The sequence below is a fragment of the Meleagris gallopavo genome, chromosome 1, assembly GCF_905368555.1.
Source record: "Meleagris gallopavo chromosome 1, MGAL_WU_HG_1.1, whole genome shotgun sequence".
Lineage (NCBI taxonomy): Eukaryota > Metazoa > Chordata > Aves > Galliformes > Phasianidae > Meleagris > Meleagris gallopavo.
This window is the reverse complement of record NC_139404.1, coordinates 140396895-140419087: the sequence shown is the minus strand read 5'-3', so window position 1 is coordinate 140419087 and position 22193 is coordinate 140396895. Positions and strand designations below refer to the sequence as shown.

Sequence of the window (22193 nt, the reverse complement as noted above, 5' to 3'; positions counted from 1 at the left end):
ACACAGTTTTATTTTAAATAAACTATGAGATAAGGTGAAGGTGATGAGCAGGTCTCTGAGTACTGTTAACATCAGGACAACTGTTACTGATTTGTATGTGAAGATATCTAGGCTCTTGTGAGTGATGAGTACTGCCAACACTTTCAAAATGTAAATGTTCATATTTTAAAAAATAATAATTTTAATATTTAAAGCCAAGAAACTGAATTTTACATAGGCAGCAGATGGAATGGAAAGGAATCGTATGTGGCATCTCAGGGTTAAGAAATGTGCACTTGTAACTACTAATTCATTTTACGTCTTTTCTCAGAGAAAAGACAAGCAGTATGCACCTGCAGGTTGCTGGCAGACTACACTTGATGAAGCCTGCATGGAGCAAGCTGGACAGCTGCCATGTGCCTGTGCATCATCCTAAAGCCATGAGGCAGTGGGCTGCGATCTGAGCATAGTTCTAGCAGAAGGTGATGGTACCCAACCTCTGTAATGCAGCTGGCTGGTGCCTAACACTTCAACTGACAGCCCAGGTTTCAGTACTCCACATGAAGATCTCTGGATATTTTAAACATCCAGCAGTGCTTAAAAAATTCATTCAGGCCTTTAGACATTTTTCACAGATGGAAACTTGCCCTGGGTGGTGAATCACTTCATTACTGGTAGGGCTTCAATGGGCCTGGTCTGAAGGACTGAGAAATACTACAGGAAGTGCTGAGATTATAGATATTTTTCCTGCTAGAAGAAAAGGAGAAAGTCTTGACCTGGTAACAGAGCAGACTTCACTGCACACAAGGCTGAGAGATCCTCAGTGTGACTCTTGAAAAAGCAGTATTAAGTGAGCTCATAAAATGGCGAAAGAAATTACTGATGTTACCACTATAAAGATAACAATGACTTTTCTTTTTGCGTACATTTCTGAACAGCAGAGGACATTGGAGCATAGTGGAAAGGAGTGACCACTGCCTCCTCCAAATGGGGCTGTTCTGATGTAACAACCTACTGCTCCTACCAATAGGCTATTTAACCCCATGAAAGTCAGGGTTTCATTTTTAGGTGTCTTATAAGAGCACCAGCATAACAGCAGCTGAAGCTGGAACCCTGGCACCTGGTATATGAAATGAGGGGTAACTCATTCATAGGCAGTGAACCTACACAATCTGCATTAGTTCTTTAGGAGTTATTTAGAAATAGTATTTTTTAATAAATAGTAACTATTTCTGCTTATGATACTATATTATATCTCACTTCCCAAATAAATTCATATTTTACAATTTTGATATGTTTATGATTTTTTCCTTGGGAGCCCTTGATACTCATATAAATAATAAGCTCTCCAACTATTTGTGACCTGCAGACTTTGTACATTTAATACACATTAACAGCACGTACTTAATAGCATCGTGCAGCAAAAGAAGGCGATGACAGTGCCTTCTACTGAGACAAGCACTATGGAGCAAGAGAAGATAATAAAGAAGAAAAATTAGCTTTCCACTTACAACGACCAGCTACAGCTCAAGAGGAGTGCAATCTCTACCCAGAGCAATGCTGTTCCCACAGCTGTTAATCCTTAAATGAGGGTGAGGAGGGGCTAAGTGCTCAACCATTGGTTCAGGTTGTGACCTGGCAATTCCACTGCAAGTATATTTAATAATTATCACTTGACCGAGAACTGTAAGGTCTCTGTGAATCTATACATCTTCAGTAATTCTAAAATCTCATGAAAAGGGTCCTGCAGCTTAATTGTACTGTACACCAGGCTTTATACTGGAAGATAGAGAGGGAAACTGAATCCTACACACCTTCAGCATGCACCCACTTATAGACTTCTTCCTTATCCCCCTCATTTCTCTCTTTTCTAGCCTACTTCACTTCCAGGGTCCCATTTTACTGAGAAATCCATGAACTTGTTAATTCCTGTAGCTCTTCTCTAAACTTTTTCTTGTACTGCATTCTTATTTCTCCTGCCTGAACATCTTTTGTATTATTCCTTTTTGAGATGAAAAAAGAACTAGATGAAACATGGGGCCATAGCATAATGCTTTGTATTGTTCTCTCCTGCTTCTATAAATATATATATATATATATATTTAATTTGTTTTTTGACCCCACTCAGGAATTGATTTGATATTTTCATCAAGTTATACACAATAATAATGTGTATTAATATGCATCATATATTAAGAAAAAATTATATATGCACATACGAAGGGTTTTTTCTTCATATGTACATTCTTCTCCACAATATTCCCTCATTCTCATTTTCATGAATAGCATAGTAAGATCCAAAAACTCTTATCTTCGCACTCACCTCTTTGACCCCTTCTCCAGGCACATGCATGAGTCCCAGCAGAGATCCATATAGAACTCACTTGCAACTTCTTCCATTTCAAAAAAGCTGAAAACTTGTTTCTGTGCTGTGTTTCCTATTTCAAACCATTACATGAGCACAATACACCAGCATCCCCTGGCAGCAGAAGTGGCCAACAACATCCAGGGCTGCATCGGCAGGAGCACAGCCAGGACACCAGGGGCAGTGGTTATCTCCATCTCAGTGCTCACTAGACCACATGTAGGTACTGTGGCCAGTGTTGCCCCCCTCCAATACAGGAAAGACATTGATAAATTGAAGCAGGTTCAGGGCTGGAGCAGTTGCCCTAGAGAAGTGGCCAGAGCAGTGTGGTTTGACCAGTGTGGAGTGAGACAGATTAGGGGGCACCTCACAGCTGCTTTGCTGTCAGTGGGGATGTCATCAAGGAGATAGGAGTCTGGCTTTCCAAAGTGGTGTATGGTGGGAGGAGGACAGTAGGCATACATTTATTCTTGTCTGAACTTTTGTCTTTTCTGTCATCCAAACCAGTTTAAAACCTGCAGATTGTCTATGTATGGCTATGCTCATGCTTCATGGTCTCTTCTTGCTCACAGAGAAGAACTTTATTTTTGAGGATTCAAAAGCCTTAGAGTACCATTCTGGACTAATTTTTTCACTTCACAATGACTTGTGATTCTACTTACTTCGTATTCGTCATGAATTCATGAACAAGGATAAGTACCAGGCTTTGATCCCAGGGGACATTTAGAGCTACTTAACTAAAGAGAACATACAAATGTTAGGTATTCCATTTACATTATATTGGGAAAAAAAAACAAAAACAAAAACAAAAACAAAACCAACATACTTATTGAATTTATTATAGATTAAATGTAATGGCAATTTTGGAATTTGGTTGGAATGGTAATGTTGAGGGCTGGAGTACTTTCCCTACAGGAACAGGCTGAGAAACTTGGAACTTTTCAGCCCGGAAAAGAGAAGGTTCCAGGGGGAACTTATAGCAGCCTTCCAATACTTGAAGAGATCTACAGAAAGGGTGGGGAGGGATTTTTTATAAGGGCATGTAGCGACAGGATGAGGAGAAATAGCTTTAAACTGGAAGAGGGTAGATTTAGACTAGATATTAGGGAGAAATTCTTTACAGTGAGCTTGGTGAGACACTGGAACGTGTTGCTCAGAGAGGGTGTGGATGCTCCCATGCTGGAGGCGTTGAAGGCTAGGCTGGATGAAGCTTTGAGCAGCCTTGTCTAGTGGCAGATGTCCCTACCTATAGCAGAGGGGTTGGAGATATTTGACCTTGGAGGTCCCATTCAACCCAAACCATTCTATGATTCTAGGAAGTTAGTGAATGAAAAGGCTAATATACCACTGTAAGATATTTTGAGTGTTAAAGAGCATCTAGCAGTACTTCAGTTCAAAGATCTACTAATTTATTTCTACTACCGATTTATTTTTGTATAGAAAAATATTTTTTCATTCTAATACAGTGTTCTAATTGTTAGACTTCAGAATGATTAAATAATGTATTTTCATTGCTCTGAAACTTCTAAGGTGTAATTTTTAAAGTAAATAGTGAACATTTGACTTATAAAATTAGAGGCAACGTTAAAAAGCTATAGTTACTATACATAATGTTTCCAAAGAACTAGAATTCATAGCAATAAATTCAGCTGTGTTTACATAGAGCAACAGTCACATCTAGTGGCCAGAAAGTTAATCATTTATCTATATTTTGCATGGCTAACCTGAAAGATTTTGAATATTGAGTATTACCTATTTTTTCCTATTTGATTCGTATGACCCTTGATAAGATTGGAAATACACATCAGAAATATGCACATACTTCTTTGTAAAAATATATACTTCAAAATTCAAAGTTATATTACAACTACAAAAAAACTACAATAGCAAAAGAGAGAATAAGCATTCAGGAAAGATTTAAAGAAGTTCATACGGGCCAAGAAAACTTCTGGTGTTTTCTTGGGAACAATGGGTGATTACATTTATGAACCCCACCAAATGTGACATGTAAGATGATAACATATGCAGAAATATAAATGTTTTGTGCGTTTTATGCCCTTGAAAGCAGAAGCACCATCCTGAGGCCTGCTGTGTCTGATTGACAGGCCAAGAAAAGTCACTCTTCAAGCCAAATAGAGATCTGTCTGGGAAAAGAGGAAACTTTTCCCTACACCAGACAGGCTGCTAGGCTACCAATCCAAAGGACTTTTTCAAGAGATGACTTAAGCAGAAGAGGACTCCACATGATCCAACAACAGAGTCTTACAGACAGGCAAAGAACAAGTTGAAGTGGCTGCTAATAGGAGTCTCCCATCCCAAAAAGTAAGTCCAGCCGTGCAGACGGATGGAGTGTCGCATCACATGCTCTTTCACCAACCTGAATGCAGCTCACTTGGTACACTATACGGAACAACCCTGCAGGGTCAAGTCTCCTTAACAACTAAGTTCCTGTACAGTTTTGCCAGGAAGAGCATGCAACCTTCACAGCAGCATGAACTTCATTCTTTTGGAACTCCTTGGGGATCACTTATCCAAATTCTTTTTCCCTTAAGAAGAACTGATCATTATCACCAAGAGTGAAGTACACGTATATTACTTAAGTATTTGAGAGAGAGGATTTAGATAATTGATCTGGACTATGTTTTGTTACCCAAATTTTGTTACTAGTCCTGTAGTATACAGTTGAGTACAAAATACTGGAAATAAGCTTCTCTGGCATCTGGAAATAACACAAAATGAACAGAGAGCAATCAAACTCTTTCCACTGCTCCTATGAGCTCTGGCTGTCTCTCCAATTTTCAGGATATTATTTTTTCTAGTTTTCTAGCACATGAAATAAATCTTCAGAGAAGCAAGTCATTCCTGGGTTAGGCTTACTTTCCAGGTCAAAAGCATGGATTAAAGCTCTGAGTTGCAGTTCCTATTAATAAGATCAGTGTAACAGTAAAATTAGATATGCCAATGCATATTCTTAGCATTCAAGCCACATTTTGAAAGCTCGTGTTAAACTTCAGCACACTGTATTGACATTAGTTGAAGCAATGCACAGAAAATGATAGCTGTAATTTTTAGAGGATGTCCACATTTTTTTCACCTTGTCTTACAGCCATGGATACTTTTCTACTTCTTAGTTACTCTGTTGGTTTTTAACATTAAGCCTTGGTTTCAGACACTGTATTTTTCACTTAAACTTTCAGGTTTTGTCCTTTAATGCTAGAGCTGTAAAGCAGTGGGTAGATCTGTTTTACTGGTTTTGGCTAGGATAGATTTAATTTTCTTTGTAGAGGACCTGTATGGTGCTACGTTTTGGGTTTTTGATGTTAACAGTGGTGACAGCACACTGATGTTTTCAGTAGTATCAGAGCAGTGCCTGTACTGGACCAAAGACTTTCCCATTTCTCATGCTGCCCTGCCAGTGAGGAGCTGGAGGTGCACAAGAATCCAGGAGGGGATGCAGCCAGGACAGCTGATCAGATGGCCAAAGGGATATTCCGTAACATATAGCATCATACTAAGTAAGAAAACTGGAAAGATGTTCCAAGTGATGGTATTTGTCTTCCCAAGAAACCATTACACATGGTGAGCCCTGCTTTCCTGGAAGAGACTGAACGTCTGCCTGCTGATTGGAAGTACCAAGTGAATTGTTTGTCTTGCTTTGCTTGAGCACACAGCTTTTGCCTTACCTATTATCCTGTCTTTATTTCAGCCCACAAGCTCTCTCAGCTTTATCTTTCCAATTTCCTTGCCCATCACCTGGAGGGAGTGAGCAAGCAGCTCTGTGTAGTAAAGCTGCCCACTGAGGTTAAACCACAACAGCTGTCCTCTCAACCACTGGGACCAATAGGCAAGCTAACACTGAACTGTCTCAATTTCTAGATATTCTTTATTACACCATTAACATGAATATTTAGTTCTGAATGTTTGCTGCCCTCAAGAGGAGAATTTTAACATACATTTAATTTGTGACATTACTCCTGTTAAAAGTAATGACTTAGGGGTGTGGTTTTTATATTCTGCAAAACACAACTCATCCCACCCACTGTATCTTTGGCAGAATACGTTTTCCAAGAGATGTTTGCTTTTTTTTGTTTGTTTGTTTTAGAATCTGAAACATAGAGTCTTGAAGTTATTCATATTTAAATCAGATAAAAAGAAAATCCTTGGGTAGGTAGTTGAAATGCCACCATCACCACTGTAAACTTTCAAGTGGGGCCTAAACAAATATTTGGAAGATAGGTCTATGCAGGCTTACCTCATACACAAGCCTCATCAGTTTCAGGAAATAGCTGACCTGAAAATAGTGAAAGGATAGGAGGCTATTCACAAGTAATGCTTACATTTGCCCAGGTCTTCTCTAGGTGTCACCTGCCTTCCCTGGGAGACAGGATACAGAATCAGATGGACCCACTGGCACTCTGTTCTAAAAAAAAAATTTTCAGGCATTAAGTTACCCATGGAACACCTCTGAGAAACCCATCATTCTCACTATCTTCTGGAAGTAGTTTTGCAGCTCTTCCAAAATGTATTTCCTAGAAGCAGTCAAGACATCTTCCTGGAGATTCTTGCTAGCTTGTTCTTCTAACAATATTCTACTACCGGGTTTCTAGATTTCTTTGAAATTGATATTTCAAAGGCATCTTTGCCTTTCTGAGAAAGTAGAAGAGTAATAAAAAACGAAATCAGAGAGCAACTTAAGGAAAAAAAAAAAAAAACAAAAAACACCAACAAATAAAAGTTAATTTAAAGACTTGAGCTCATCTGTAGATATACTTAGGCATGTCAAACCAGAGCCCACATGTACCTAGCCCAGTCCATCCTGAGGCTGCCTCCTGTCTCACATCATCATGGCAGCAGCTCTGCTTCACTGAGTGGCCTGGGCCAGCCATGGATACCCACTGATCGCTCACAACAGCCAAACCATTGATGTGCTGTTAACATTTCCTGAGCTGAAATCATGACACAGAAAGGGTGCAGTGTAATGCCAATTCAAGTTTTGGCAAATAATTGTATGCATTTTGAACACTGTCCTATGAACAGTGAAAAAAACAGTCTTGCTTTCTGTTTCAATAAAGATCTGTCAAGATTTCTGCAAAAATCATCAATTTTAAAATATATTTGAGAACCAATACATTTGAGAACTGATCGTTTCTACTGTTCCAAAGATGAAGTACAGAAAGAGTAAAATTTCATCAAAAATCTCTGACAAACACCTTGAGAACTCACTAAGAATTACAACCACTTCAATCAACCCAGACTGATGCATTAGTTAGTTTCACAAAAATGTCATGTATCCCACTTGTTTTGTCGCCCTCTTTTTTATGTTTACAAAAAAACTAAAAGAAATAAGTTTTGTTATTTGTATTCACTAACAATAATATATATTTCATGAGGGCTGCTCCAAAAGTAATGCCTCCTATTTTATTATGTTGGCCTATTACATGATGGCAAACATGGTGGTATGGCAGTAGAAATCAAACCTTTTCACCAATATCCTGTTTTTGCTGTCATGACAGATGGCAGCAGAGAGACAGTCTGACAGAATGATGTGTGACATTGAAATGCATATGAAGAAAAGGTGTGTCATTGAATTTCTCTATGTGGAAATACTGGCACCCATTGATATTCACTGACATTTGCTGAACATTTATGGACACCAAACAATGGATGTGAGCACAATGATGTGGTAGGTGGTGTGTTTCAGCAGTGGCAACCGTGGGCCACCTCTACTGGTGCAGATTTTGATGAGGATGGCATGCAGGCTCTCGTTTGTTATTGGTGAAAATGCATAGCTAATGGTGATGACAATGTTGAAAAAGATTATTTTGTAGCTGAGGTTTTGCTCTTTGAAACAGTGTGATTGTGCTCTTTGTATCTGTTTTCAGAGAGATAAATAGGAGGCATTACCTTCCAAGTGACATTTGTGTATGTGGCCCAAGACAATTCCTGTTCAGTTAATGTGGCCCAGGCAAAGCAAAAGTTGGACACTTATGAGCTGTCTTTAAGTATAACTTGTAAAACCATAAGCAAGCTTTCTACATCACCAGCAAAGTCTTATAATATATCCGAAATTGTCAGAAATGCAATTTTACTTACTCCAGAGGTATCCTGGTACGTTTTCTTCCTATTTGTAGTGAAGTATGGATTTTTAATTTGGATATCAAATGATCACGTAACATGACCTAGACAAATCCTTCTCGGGCAATAATTCCTTCAGTTGCAGTGCCACTGCAGCCTGGAGAGGAGAAGGGTCCAGCATACTTCATTGTGGCCTTTCAAGGAAGACTTACAGGAAGGATGGGGAGGGACTTCTTTATCTGAGACTGTGAAAACAGAAAAAAAGAGTCCAGTTTTAAACAAAAAAAGAGTAGGTTTAGATTAGAGAATTGTTGAGAGAATTTTTTATTACTCAGGAAGTAATGAGGAGCTAGAACAGGCTGCCCAGAGAAGGTGAGGATGCCCCACCCTGGAGGTGTTCTGAGGCTGAATTGGATGGGGCCCTGGGCAGCTTGATCTAGTGGGTGACAAGCCTGCCCTTGGCAGAGGGTTGGAACTGGGTGGTCTTTAAAGCTCCTTCCAACCCATTCCATGATTCAAACAATGTGGATGTTGCCAAATCTAGCTAGCTCGGTAAGGTGGTTTCTTACCATCCGGTTAGTCCTGGAGTTGTAATGAGAATAGATTGTATAATTTACAGTACGTATGCTGAAAGGATGCTTCCTTGATGCCACATTCCAAAAACACAACTTTACCTCCACTGAAAATGTACCAGCTGTGTGCATCTGTGTATAAATCACTGGAGATTAAACAAACAATACCATAGAAGTCATAGGGTATGTTGTTAATTTGCTACTCATTGGAAAACAGAAAAGAGTACACGACATTGTACAGGACCCTGTAGTTTTCTCCTATGCTTCCTTTTCTTCATAATGGGCCATGACTATCTCCCTTGAAGACAGTGAAATCCCCACTGAGAGCTACTAATATGCTCAGTTGATTTCTCTATATTTTTTATGAATGCAAGATGTAAAGTGTTTCTACATGCTGCCACTAGTTTGTGTGAGGTTTGTAGTTTCTTCCATTTCAAAATTAAAGTAAACTTCCACAAAATATTTCTGCCACCACACATGACAAAACAAAAACCAAAGATTTAATTCGGAGATATGGACACTAGTGTCTAAAAGGTAAGAGCTGCTCCTGTTTGAAGAAATTTATCACAAAATACCCTGAATTTCCTTATAGCTCTTACCTTGATGCAGTACTTTTTTCTTTCAGGACATCCTGTTACTGTATGCAAACTCCTCAGTCCAGCCTCCTGGAACCCAATAACTGCTCCACATTTCCTATTTGTGCGAGCAAAAGAAAGATAAGTTGGTGATCAGATTTGTCGCTTATGGAGAAAGAAGCTAGAACTTTAGAGTTCAGATCATATATCTATTTAAGTTCAAGTTCATCTATGATAAGAAGCATTGTCTACAGGAAAGTTTGCATATATTCTTTGTTGGCTTACTGCAGAGTTTCTGACTAAGAGAGCCCAGTCTCAAATACTTTGTATATTTACTTCTAAACAAATGAATCATTTCTAAAACAGAAGCTCCTGAGTTTCACCATAAGGAATGCAACTATATCTCTTATATGCATACAGATACGTGATACATTTTTCAGCTTCAAAAGCTTTAATGTTTAAGCAGTTTATAAGGATGTGCTTTACATTCCAGCACAAATAAGCTTGAATCGCTGTACTTAAGTCTATAATATTGCAACTTGCACAAGAGTATTTACCTTCATAAATTTGAAATGAAACAAAGCTGTGATGTCTTACAAAATCCAACCAATTAAAAGCATAAGAACACCCGAATGGCTTTCATATAAAACAATAAGCTCTGCTGCAGTGCTGAACTGCTTTGGCAATCACCCTGTTAGTACAATATTCCTGTGATTGCATAAATTTAATGTAACAAAAATTAGTGTGAAATCACATGGATGAAAGGGGTACTTACATTAAACAAAACTAATTTTGATCACTACATTAATTATCTCAGAGGTTACACCCACACATTCACTTGCAGCAACATGTGTGACCTAGTGGTCTTGCCAAGTTCAGGTATAAATGACACAGGGAACAAGGGACATCAGCTGTCAACTCCTAGCAAAACCTCTTGGATTCTTCTTGCTGACAGTGGGTTTTGGATGTGATTTTATATACTTCATGAGTTAGTTACAGTGGTATCAAATTTTGCCTGAGAATCTTGTTTACTTCCTTCTCCATAAACTTTAGGAAAGGTTGCTAATCATGGTTGTTTTCCTCATGTGACTATCTTTGTGACTACAACTCTGCTGTAACCTTGCTGTTAACCTCATCTTACAAGTTTGAGTTTTCTTCTGAAGAGTCATCATGCTATGGCCACATCAGAGCTTTGGCTGTCTGGTCCCAGACCCATTCCTTGCTATTTACACCACTGCCTGCCTTTAGTCATGGGCTTTGCTATCAATATATAAAGTTCTTTGTCTTTTGGTTAGCACTGCTGTTTCTGTTTGTTTTTCGTTTGGTTGGTTGGTTGGTTGATTTTTTTACATACGTAAATTTCTATTTAAATATGTTCTATTGTTTTTTATATTTCTGCGACAAATTTCTGCATCCTATGCAAGATGAAGTCTGATAAAAAGTTCTGTTTCAAGGTTCACAGAAACATGAAAAATGAATCTGAGCACTTAGCTCTAGAAATAGCAATTATTTATTTTTTATCCAACAATTTCTTTTTTCAACTGCACAGCAAAGTTAAAGAAAACCCTACAGCTCTCAGTCACATCTGACTTACACTGATGAAGGCATGGTTGTCTCTGCTTCATTTATGTTCTTAAGCAGAATGTGTTACCTTGGCTTTGAATGCTTTCCAGCTAGAAAACTGATCATGGAGGCCACATTTGCCAGATACTCATTATTCTGTTTAACACCACTGCAAACCTCAGCCATAAGTTAAACTAATAATTCTCTCTGATTACTTGTCTCACTAAATGCATTTCTAATTTTCTTAAGGAACATATATTTCAAGAAATTGCTTTGTGATTGGAATACAATCTCCTATGACTTGAATAATTCCTGGGAAGGAATGCTACCAATAGTGTCAACTGCCAGCTGTGCTTGGCAGTGGCCCTCAAGGCTCTTATGGCTGGAGGTGTGCCAAAGCCCAATATTCTCTGAACAATTCTTCAAGATGTTCCACATGAGGAGGTCTTCATGTTTAACAGCACATTTCCTTATTTGTAGATATCTGATGTTACAGAGGATTTGGATTTAGCAGAGTGGCACAGCACTTTAATCACAAGTGCAATATAGCTTTTGCAATATACTGTTGAATCACAACACAAACATAATTCCCATTACTGGTCTCTATATGGTCATCATTACAACACTGGGTGTCCCTACCACGGGGGAGGAATATGGGGGTTGAAACGAGATCAAGCCTGTTGCTCTCTTCAATTTTTATTTATTGGTTGTCCAGCTTTTTATACCTTAGGTTTTTCTGAGTTGACAACACCCTTCTCCACCCATGCTGCTTCTCTCCACAAATTATCTCAGGAAAGCTATTTACACAACCCTAAAACCCACTGGTACACTTGGATATCTAAAATAAAGGTCTTTCTCAACACTCTTCGAGCTGAGACAAGTTAAGCTTGTTAAGTTTTCTTTATGACAACAGGTGGTTATTTCTTATATTTGTCTTTGAGCTCATCACCCATGCACATCTCCTCTGAGCCTTCTTCCTACTCTGCACTGGTGAAACCTCCCTTGGAGTACTACATCCAGACCTGGAGTCCTCAGTACAGAAGTGTAATAAACCTGTTGAAGTGCATCCAGAGTAGGGTCACAAAAATGATACAAAGGATGGAACACCTCTCCTGTGAGAACAGGCTGAAAGAGTTGATAATAACCTGAGAATGCTGAAATGCGGCAGATGCACCATCACTGGAGACATTCAAGGTCAGTCTGGATCAGGTTCTGAACAACCTGATCCCTGTTCATTACAGGAGAGTTGGACTAGGTGATGTTTAAAAGGTCCCTTCCAACTCAAATGATTCTATGATTCTGTGACAGAAGGTCAGCATACCATTATGTTTCTGTCTCTATTCTCAAGGAAATAAATGGTTAAAACATCAACTATAACTTTAATTTTGTACCAGAAGGCACTTCAGGTTACTGCTAGATGTTTGAGGTTGAACAGGTACTGAATACCAGTCTCAGCTTTTTGATCAGGTCAGTGTCTTGCCAAATGAACTTTATCTTCTTAGTTTTTCACAACTAATCAGTTCTTTGAAAGTGCAGGTGGGAAACTGCTCCTTCTGGAGGACCTTTGTTGATTTGCACTTACATGAGACTAACAAGAGCCAGTGCCAACTGAAGACAATAAAAAGGAAAACGACCAGGATAAGGTACATCTTACTGTCCACCTCTTACCATCTATCCCCACTGTAACTTAAAGAGTTAAATACCAAAGCTAAACCACCCTCATTAAGTTGAAATGAGAAGAGACATTTACTGAACACCTTGGTAATTAATAGATTCACTCAGAATACCGAAGTCCTTCCACTGCCTAATATGATTTGATCAAAGCCTTTGCCCCCAGTCTAACGAGTATACTCATTCCTCCTTCAAACATGTTGTAACTGAGGCAAGGTTGGAAGTAGACATGAATGGGTGAAATCTGCAATTAGAGAACAAGGTAATTGCTTGCAAGAGGTCTTGTACTAACTCCAATTGATACTTTGCATAGAATAATTCATCATTAATTAGAGAAAGAATGAAAATCCCAGTACTCTATCCATGTCAATGCCTGCACTAGTAAGATACTAGGTCATGTTGTTTCTTGTTCACTTTGGGATGCTTCCACACAAAATAGAAAAGCCTCCTGCCACAGCTGGAGTTTTCTAGTTTGCAAAAAGATTCAAGCTTAGACAGAAATGAAATTTGAATCCAAGCATCCAACTTTTGGGTTAAATTCCAGGTGGAAGAGGTGGTGAGTACTCTCAACATCCTTGTCTGGAGAATGTTAGAGTTACATGTGAAATCAAAGGGGATTTGTTGTTTGTCCTGGCAGACCTACACAAGCAAGGTAGAGAATGGCTCTGTACTGTTGAGATTGAAGCACCTTTGCTGATTCTCAGAATCAGACCTAGAATACCATCAGCACTGTTTGGGGTACCTTTAATGTTAATCTCAAAATCCCAGTGTCCCACCATAGCAGTGAATCTATAAACAGTGGCTGTGACATTGGTGGCACATTTTGGCTGAAGCACATGGCGCACCATACTCAGTAATGTTCTGAGAGATATCTATCACACATATCATCATTGTGGCCTGGAAGCCACTCTGCAGCTGGAAAACATGCATGAAGTTTGCCACTCTCAGAACTGAAGCTGGATGGAGCACCACCTGCCTACAGAAATCTAGTTACCTGTAGATGTTTAGATGTTGCAAGAGCATATTTCACAATAGAAGAGTAATATTTAGGGAAAATGAGAAGCTACAGTTTTCACTTATTTCAAAGGCAAAGTTGCAAATCATGGGCAAATTTGAAAATCAGGGTCCCAGGATGTGACAGCTGTTGCATACTCCTTCCTTCTGGCTCAGTCCCCAGATTCCCATACAAACAGCTGAAATGGCTCCTAATATGGAGATGTGAGCCTACTTAATACAGCAAATTCAGATCAACTGCTGCATAAACTTAGATCCCAAGGGAAGTTAAATCATTATTTTAATGACCAAACCATACCGTTTCAAGAAGCTTCGTGAAAAACTCTTCTTTTGAGTTTTCAATATGGCAGCCTTTACTTTTGTGAAATAGCAACATTATTACTCATAACAAAACAAAGCTCTATTTATTACATAGAATTCAGAAACTTAGACACAGTAATGTGAATCAGAGCTGAGAGTGGATATTACCATTAAAAAACAAATATATTCCATAATTAGTGGAACAAGCTGTATAACCAAAGTAAACATAAGAAACTTGAGAAGCTTAGGATTAAATATAAAATTTTTAAAAAAATCTCTGTATGTTCAGATCTACAAAGGTTTAGTAAGAAGCACAGACTTAACCTTAACTCTATGTCATCACACACAGTAATTATATTAAAATAGGGTTATGAGTTTTAAAGACTGTAAATTAAATTAAATTTTCTTTCTTCTCTTTGTTATTGTTTTAATCTGTTAAAAGATGTTTGGCACACCTTCCCCAGAGCCTGATTTTTCCTGCAGAACCTGTTCTGCTGTTTGGCATTGTGCATCACTGAGCTATAGGGTACAGCTAATGGAACTGCTCATTAGATGGTTTGTTTGCCTCTGGGACCCAGGCAACAGAACAGAGATTTTCAGCTGGCAGCAAGTGTGTCTCCAACCTGCAACATACAGCTTGTGTATTGAATGGGATATAAAACATTCAGAGAATTTGACGTTGTTCATTGTCTCAAAATATACTGGGAATAGGATGCATTAGGCTTCTGTCAACCTCAAGGTGCTGTCAGAAATACAAGCGTCTTCTATTGAGACGTACTCGCAACAATACACAGAAGAAAACATGGGCAGTGAGTTGGATATTACTTAAATAATACATCAGTGAATAATGACATTGTCAGAGTAATTCTCTCTCCTGAAGTAAGATCAGGCCATTTTCTATATAACCCTAAAAGACACCAAACGTGTTTATCAGATACCAGCAGTATTCTAAGGAAATCAAGCACAGGATACCAAAATGTGAAATTCTGATTTATGAGAAAAAGCCAAAGAGGGAAGGGAGCAGACTGAGTCACACAGTGAGCACCACATATGGTACAGCTTTGGCTCGTTTTTTTTCTTTTTTCTTTTCTTTTTTTTTTTTTTCTTGTCTTTTCTTAAATACACAATACGCATTTTTAAAGCAGCGCTTTTCAGGTTTATTTTGGTATTTTATACGCACAAGAATCCTGCAGTACTCCGTAGGTTTCTAAGTCCACGGATGCAGCCAGTGGTACAAAATGAGCGGCACAAACAACCAGACCATTTCTGCTAGGGTTCTTCAAGCAGGACAGCTTTTCTCTATTATATACGTATGGTTTCTGACAAGCTGGTAAACATCCACTTTGTTTACGACCGCCATAACGGGGCGCAGCCCCACACTGCGTTACAGCCCCGTCCCTTGGGAGGCGTCTGGGGGCGGCGGGGCCCCAGCCCTCCATTAAGGTCCCGATCCGGCAGCGTTACGCTGTGTTTACGCAGCGCGCCCAGCCCACCCCACGTCTGTTCTCTTCCACGGCCGTACGGCCCCGAAGTATTTCTGCCTATCACTTTAAGACCGCGGCCCTGGCACGTGGGGAAGGCCGACTTTCCGATTGGCTATGCCTCTCTGCGCGCTCCAACCCTCGCGCTCCGATTGGCTGCTTCAGCCCGATCCCGCCCATGCCGTGTGCCTCCAGGGGATGCTTCCCCTCACGGGCCAGTGCGCAAGCGCATGCGCCGTGCCCCATTCCTGGCGCCCGTTGACTCGCGGCCCCGTCTGCCCTCCCGCCATGGCGGCCGCCGCTGAGGAGCCCTTCCCTTTCCACGGTCTCCTGCCCAAGAAGGAGACCGGAGCCGCTGCCTTCCTCTCCCGTTTCCCCGATTTCGACGGGCGGGGGGTGCTATTGGCCGTGTTGGATACTGGCGTGGACCCTGGCGCTCCGGGCATGCAGGTAACGGCCAGAGGCCCTGAGTCACCGCACCTGGGCGCCGGGCCGCTGCGCGGCCTGAGGACGGGCACCAGGCCGGGCAGCGACCCGAGCGGCCGAGGGCACTGAGGGGGCATGTGGGGTTGGCTGCTGCCGGACCGGTCCCGATGCTCCCTGCGGGACTACAGCCCGCCTGGCTTTGTCTGCATCTACTGTTACACAATGGCTGCTCCTGAGAGATCTACGATTTGTAAATCTGTGCGGGTGATTTAAATGTCGGCCTATCTCAGCGTTTCCTTCTTGGTTTTCAATTCGTCTGCTAGCAGTTCTTTATCGTGTGGCTTGTGTATTACTTCTTATATCACTTACAGTTTCCTGTCAGCATGTTTACTATCAGATGTAGCAGCCTTGAGAAGAGATTTAGGGGCAGTTGTACACAGTTTGTTGGGGTACTGCGTCCTGTATGTTAAATAAGCACTGCTGATTTCTACCCTTTGCTTGGCACAAGTTTTACCCTTGAATAACCCAGTTCAGGGAGCTCACTTTAGCAGGTTGTTAGCCCAACGTTCCATGCTGACTCCTTACGCTGTTCAAGCAAGTAAAGTGCTAATTGAAGAGGATAGATAGGCTGGAAGGTGGCACTGGGCAGCTGTCACTTCACTTGAGTTAAGCTGGAATGAACCTAAAGGGACTTATAAATAAGATGAAGACTTGCTTTTTATGTGGTCTGATTGTGATTGGACAAGGGGGAATGGTTTTATATTAAAAGAGGGGAGATTTGAGTTAGATGTTTGAAGGGAATTTTTCACTTAGAGGGCGGTGAGGTGCTGGCACAGCTGCCCAGAGAGGCTTTGGTGCCCTTTCCCTGGAGGCACACACAGCCAGGTTGGATGGGCCCTGGGCAGCCCAAGCTGGTGTGTGGCAGCCCGGCCCATGGCACAGGTTGGGACTGAATGAGGTTTAAGGTTCCTTCCAACCCAAGCCAAAAGGCAGTTATGTAGGCAGGAATATAAAGGGGACTGCATAGTTCTGAAGTTTCCCATGTAGAAGCAAAAAACTTAAATTTCTAGATGCTGTAAACAAGAAGAGGTGAGCCAAAAAGAGCATGGGCAGTAGGGGAAGCTTTGCTTTGCTGTAAATTTCAAGCAAATTGATAAGCTTGGGACTAAGACAAAGGGGATTTAAAATCCATATGAGCTTGAGATGCCCTGTTTTCATGGTATTGAAGATGAAATTTCAAGTGCAGGAAATCATAAAGAATGCGTGGGTCACACACAAAATGTAGCATAGCTTTGTAAACATTGCTTCAGAAAGAGGATGTCCTCACTCTTCAGTGAAGTGGGCAGTTTACGTCTTGCCTCTTCAGAGTAAGAGTGTCTTGCAGATAAACAGCATAGTGCACAGGAAGAGTAGCTGTACTGTGACAGGCAATTTCCAGTCTTGAGATGCCAGCCTCCCTGCTACTTTCTTTACTCCTGCTTTTTCTTGCTGTCAGACTTCCTATTGGTTCTCAGCTGGCACAAATTGAATCTCTTGTTTAAAGTGAAGAGGGCAGTATATGCTGGAAGGTTAATAAATGTTACAGCTTTTAGTTGAAGTTAGTGACAGTACTGTTTAAAGGCCAAAGTGAGCCTGCTCTGTTTTGAGTGTAGTGGGGATCTTAGTCAAATCAAAGAAGTTTGTGTTTCGTTGCTCCCCGGTGTCTCATTTTTTTGGGGTGGGTTTACTTTGTTTGTTATTTTATGCTTTGATTTTTGAACACTGATACCATAAATGTATGACATGCAGTCATTTGCTGGGGGGCAGTATAACAACGAAGTACCTTCGTGTTTATATTCTTACCTGAACATTTGTTGCTATAAAGACAGTAGTTACTGGGCTTAACGAACTTAAGCCAGTAGCTTTTTTCTGCCACTTTTCTTTCTTTTCTGGATAAAGCATTAACCTTGTACAAATTTTCTCTTCTTTTCTGAACCTTTTGCAGCCAGTGCTTTCTGGGGAACTCTTTTTGCCTAGCCTTCCATTGCTTTATGCTCCACCTGGTGCTCCAACTCAGTTCAGTGTCTGCTTCTTTCATGCTGGTTTCTTCCCTTCTCAGCCCTCTTGGTACAGTCTATTTCTTGTTGTTATTTGTGAAATCCTGATGAATTTTTGAGAGGGCCCATACATTTGATGGCGTGTTGTGTCTGTATATTATGTATTGTCTTTGTTCATCCGTACACTGTAATTTCTGCATTGCTGTGAAGTAAAGTTTATGATCTCACAAAAATACACTCCAATACCTGTCTTTGCCCTTTAATTAGCATTGTCACAGATAGCGGTGCTTCTCTGCTACTACTGTATGTATCAACTTCCAGGATTATGCACATATATTGAGCATTTCAGAAATAACTTACTTTGTGATTTGCAAAGTCAGAGTTAGCATGAAAGCACGTTTTTGAAACTTCAATGGATATGTATAAGCAATAATATAATTCTGCTGTAAACTAGTCTTTCAAACAACTGTAAGAAAAAAAAAAGTAGAATTATGTTTTTTTGCAAATAAATTATAAACATTTAGGTGTTGTACTAAGGGACATGGTTTAGTGGGGAAATACTGATGGTAGGTGTATGGTTGGACTGTGTGATCTTGGAGGTCTTTTGCAACCTCAGTGATTCTGTAATAAGGAAAAACTTCTCCAAAAGAGTGTTGAGGCCCTGGCACAGACTGCCCGGTGAGATGGTGGAGTCACCATCCCTGGAGGTGTTCACAAAATGTGTAGATGTGGTACAAAGAGACATGAGATAGTGGGCAGTACTGGTAGGACTAGATGATCTTAAAAGTCTTTTCCAACCTTAATAGTTCTATAAGATACTTTTCACTGTATAGAAATTCTCTACTTTTGAATTTTAACGCAGATGCCTCCTGTCTGTAATAAATTAATTAGTTTTGGACCTTTTGATCAAACAAGGAAATGAACCAAGGTCACTTGGTTTTGTTTTTCTCAGAATTGCAGGACTTGAGAAGGGAAAAACAAGCTGAAATCTGATTTTCACTGTAGCATTACTACTGGTGGGCAGTAGTCCAAACAGTTTGTGGCAGCAGCAGAAGCCATATCAGTTACTTGCACTGAATGGCGGACTCTGACTGGATCTCTGCCACTAGGAATTGAACCTTGGACCTTTGCAAGTGAAATGCTGAGTTTCTTTTGTCTGACTGTAGGACTCTGAATTGTTGGTTCTAATTGTACATACAAATTCACGTGTGAGTGTAGATCTACTATTCAGCTAAAAGGCAAAGAGCTGTGTAGTACAGGAGTTGCACACAGCCTTTCTAGACTGGCTGGGAAACAACTTCCAAAACTACGCAAGCTCACCATAGCATAAATTGATATTTGGGCCACCTGTTGCTGTGCAATTTGTCTGCTTCCAACAGGTCACCTTGGATTATTTTTTCCTTCTTGTTTTTTGTGCTTTGATCAGTGAATAACTTAGATTACCACGTGCTTCCAACTGAAGTGTCTGATTTGGATAGTCTCAGTTTTGGCTTTCACTTGCTTTATGATTGGAGTAACTACTGATTTCTTTTCAGTGGACACTGGCATCTGAAAGAATTAATTATGAGTACAAGAAAATTGTATTGTGTGAGTGCTTTGGCTCTCTGTTTCTCAAGGAAGTTTTTACTGCTGCTTAAATGTTGCAGCAGGTGTATTACAGGTTAAAATCATAGACTCATTTGAGTTTGAAGGGACCTTTAAAGGTCATTTCATCTAATTCCCTTGCAGTGAACAGGGACATCCAGCCTGAGCTTGAATGTCTCCAGGGGCAGGATATTCACCACCTCTCTGGATAACCTGTACCAGTGTCTCACCACCCTTACTGTAAGCAAACTTGTTCCTTATATCCAATCTAAATCTGTCATCTTTTGTTTGAAACCATTTCTCCTTGTCCTGTCACAACAGACCCTGCTAAAGGGTCTTTCTCCTTCTTTCTTATATAGCCCTCCTTTAGATATTGGGAGACTGTTTTCAGGTCTCCCAGGAGCCTTCTTCTCTCCAGACTGAACGGCCCATTCTCATAGAGCGGATGTTCCATCCCTTCCGTCAGTTTTGTTGCCCTCTTCTGAACGTGCTCTAACAGGTCCATGACTCTCCTGTACTGAGGATTTCATATCTGGACACAGTACTCCAGATGAGGTCTCAGCAGCACAGAGTAGATGGGCAGAATCACCTCCCTTGACCTACTGATCACACCACAATACATTTGGCTTTCTGGCCTGTTAGGACGCATTGCTTGCTCATGTCCAGCTTACTGTTCCCTATTATCCCCAAGTCCTTTTCAACAGGGCTGTGCACTATTCTTTCATCCCCTAGCTTGTATTGATAGGGGGGTTGCCATAACCGGGGTGCAAGACCTTCTGCTTGGGTTTGTTGAACCTCGTGAGGTTCTCCTAGGCCCACTGCTCAAGCCTGTCTAGGTCCTTCTAGATGGCATCCCATCTCTCAAGAATGTCAGCTGCACCCCACAGTGTGATGTCATCTGCAGACTTGCCAAGGGTGCACTCACCCCACTGTTGATGGCATTGATGAAGAGTATTGGTCCCAGTACTGGCCACTGGAGGACTATTAGAACAGCTTTCTTAATACTTCTCAATGGAAGGATTAACAGTGTTGATTTATGGAATGGGTTCTGTTACTTAGCCTCTCAAAAAGCAGTGTTTATTAAATTCTGGAATATAGCAATCAGTGTCCTGCTGTCAGGATTTTTTGATGCAGAATGCTGGCAAAGCTGCTTTTTAGCTTTTAGAAGGAATCTCTCTCTTTGCTCTTAGAGAGCTTCGTTAGGGAGCATTATCGGTAGTTCAGGTTTCTGTGCCGGAAAACTTTACCTTGAAAGACTAGGCATGCTGCCAGTATTCTGGAATATTTGTAAACTTTGAGCACTGCTTAGTCTGGGTAGTGCCTTTTTCTTTTTTTCCCCTCCTCTTGTTAGCTTCAATTCATTAACCCCTTTTTAGTAGACACCAGTGATGAACCCACTCTTTATTGTGTGGGCACTGTGTAAAGGATTAAAAGCAATGATGTTACTCACAACTTACTGGCCAATTATCAATGCCATGATTACTTGTTGTGGAATTGTGTTCATAGATAACCAAATAAGGGCACTGATGGAGACACCTGCATGGTACCTATATGCAATGTGGTATGGTCTGAATTTTGATATTTACATCCCAAATGGAATAGCTAATTTTACAAACAATACGATGTTCAGACTAGTCTCCAGGCTTTCTTCTCGGTTTGTCAAATGTTTTTCGAATCTTGAATTAATACTCACGTTGGTGTGCGTGTTATTAATTTCCCTGAATGTATCCCAACACATTCATAATAAGGGGAAGGAGTCTCCTCCACAACCAGAGAATGCTGAGTGGCAGGGAATATGGAGAGGTTTAGGAAAGATCTTAGAAGCATGGAGACCCGCAATGTCATGGGATTTTACTCTTGAACACCTGTGGGGTCCTGAGAAACTAAGTCAGTATCTGAGTCAGGGACGGTGCGGTTTACATAAATCTAAGGAGGTACAACTTATTTGGGGTTTGGCTTGTGCTTACCGCGCCCTATATAATACTACTCTGGAGGGAGAGAGTTTCTGAGCTGAGGTTCAAGCCAAAGGGGAAAATCTCCAAGTCAAATCTGATCAATTACAGGAGACACCAGTAACAATATCAGTTGCTCCTGTGGAAGGCAAGAAATGGAAATGAGTGTTCTTGCATCTAGAATGGAAACAAGAAGCGGAGGAGGAGGAGGAGGTGGAGGAAGATCCAGGTGAGGGGCCCTCCTCAGAACCACCATCATCATGAAAGGCAAAAGGAAAAACTGAGAGACATGCAGAAGAGAGTGATGAAGAGGAAGTCTCTATTACTGCTCGTCAGCCTCTGAAGACAACTGAAATCCAAGGCTCAAGAAAGGAGTTTACACAGCGCCCGAATGAAACTCTCGTTTCCTGGTTGCTTTGCTGTTGGGACGGTGGGGCCAGTAGCTTGTTTCTAGATGGTAACGAAGCTCGCCAACTAGGAGCCATTGCCAGAGATCCAGCTATTGACAGAGGAATTAGTCGATGTTTGGATGAGGCTGCCATTCTCTGGGAACGAGTGTTAATAGCCGTGAAGGAAAGGTATCACTTCAAAGACGGCTTG

The 22193-nt window shown here is 40.7% G+C and overlaps 1 protein-coding gene and 1 long non-coding RNA gene across 5 annotated transcripts in view; one reads left to right on the top strand and one right to left on the bottom strand.

Moving 5' to 3' along the window:
* LOC146545646 (uncharacterized) overlaps positions 1–15680 on the bottom strand; it is a 50491-nt gene extending 34811 nt beyond the window's left edge. For both annotated transcript variants that reach the window (XR_014880845.1, XR_014880844.1), the window contains exons 1-4: positions 15295–15680; positions 9591–9684; positions 8438–8664; positions 6682–6764 (exon numbers count right to left, since the gene is read on the bottom strand). This is a non-coding gene — a long non-coding RNA (uncharacterized LOC146545646). The remainder of the gene's footprint in view (positions 1–6681; positions 6765–8437; positions 8665–9590; positions 9685–15294) is intronic.
* A 126-nt stretch (positions 15681–15806) lies between these two features.
* TPP2 (tripeptidyl peptidase 2) overlaps positions 15807–22193 on the top strand; it is a 54746-nt gene continuing 48359 nt past the window's right edge. For 2 of the 3 annotated variants that reach the window (XM_085215538.1, XM_085215537.1), the window contains exon 1: positions 15808–16045. In XM_085215538.1, coding sequence (XP_085071664.1) covers positions 15884–16045 — 162 coding nt within the window. In that variant the 5' untranslated portion in view covers positions 15808–15883. Of the gene's footprint in view, positions 16046–22193 lie in introns of all 3 variants that reach the window. The other variant, XR_014880841.1, reaches the window with a different exon arrangement.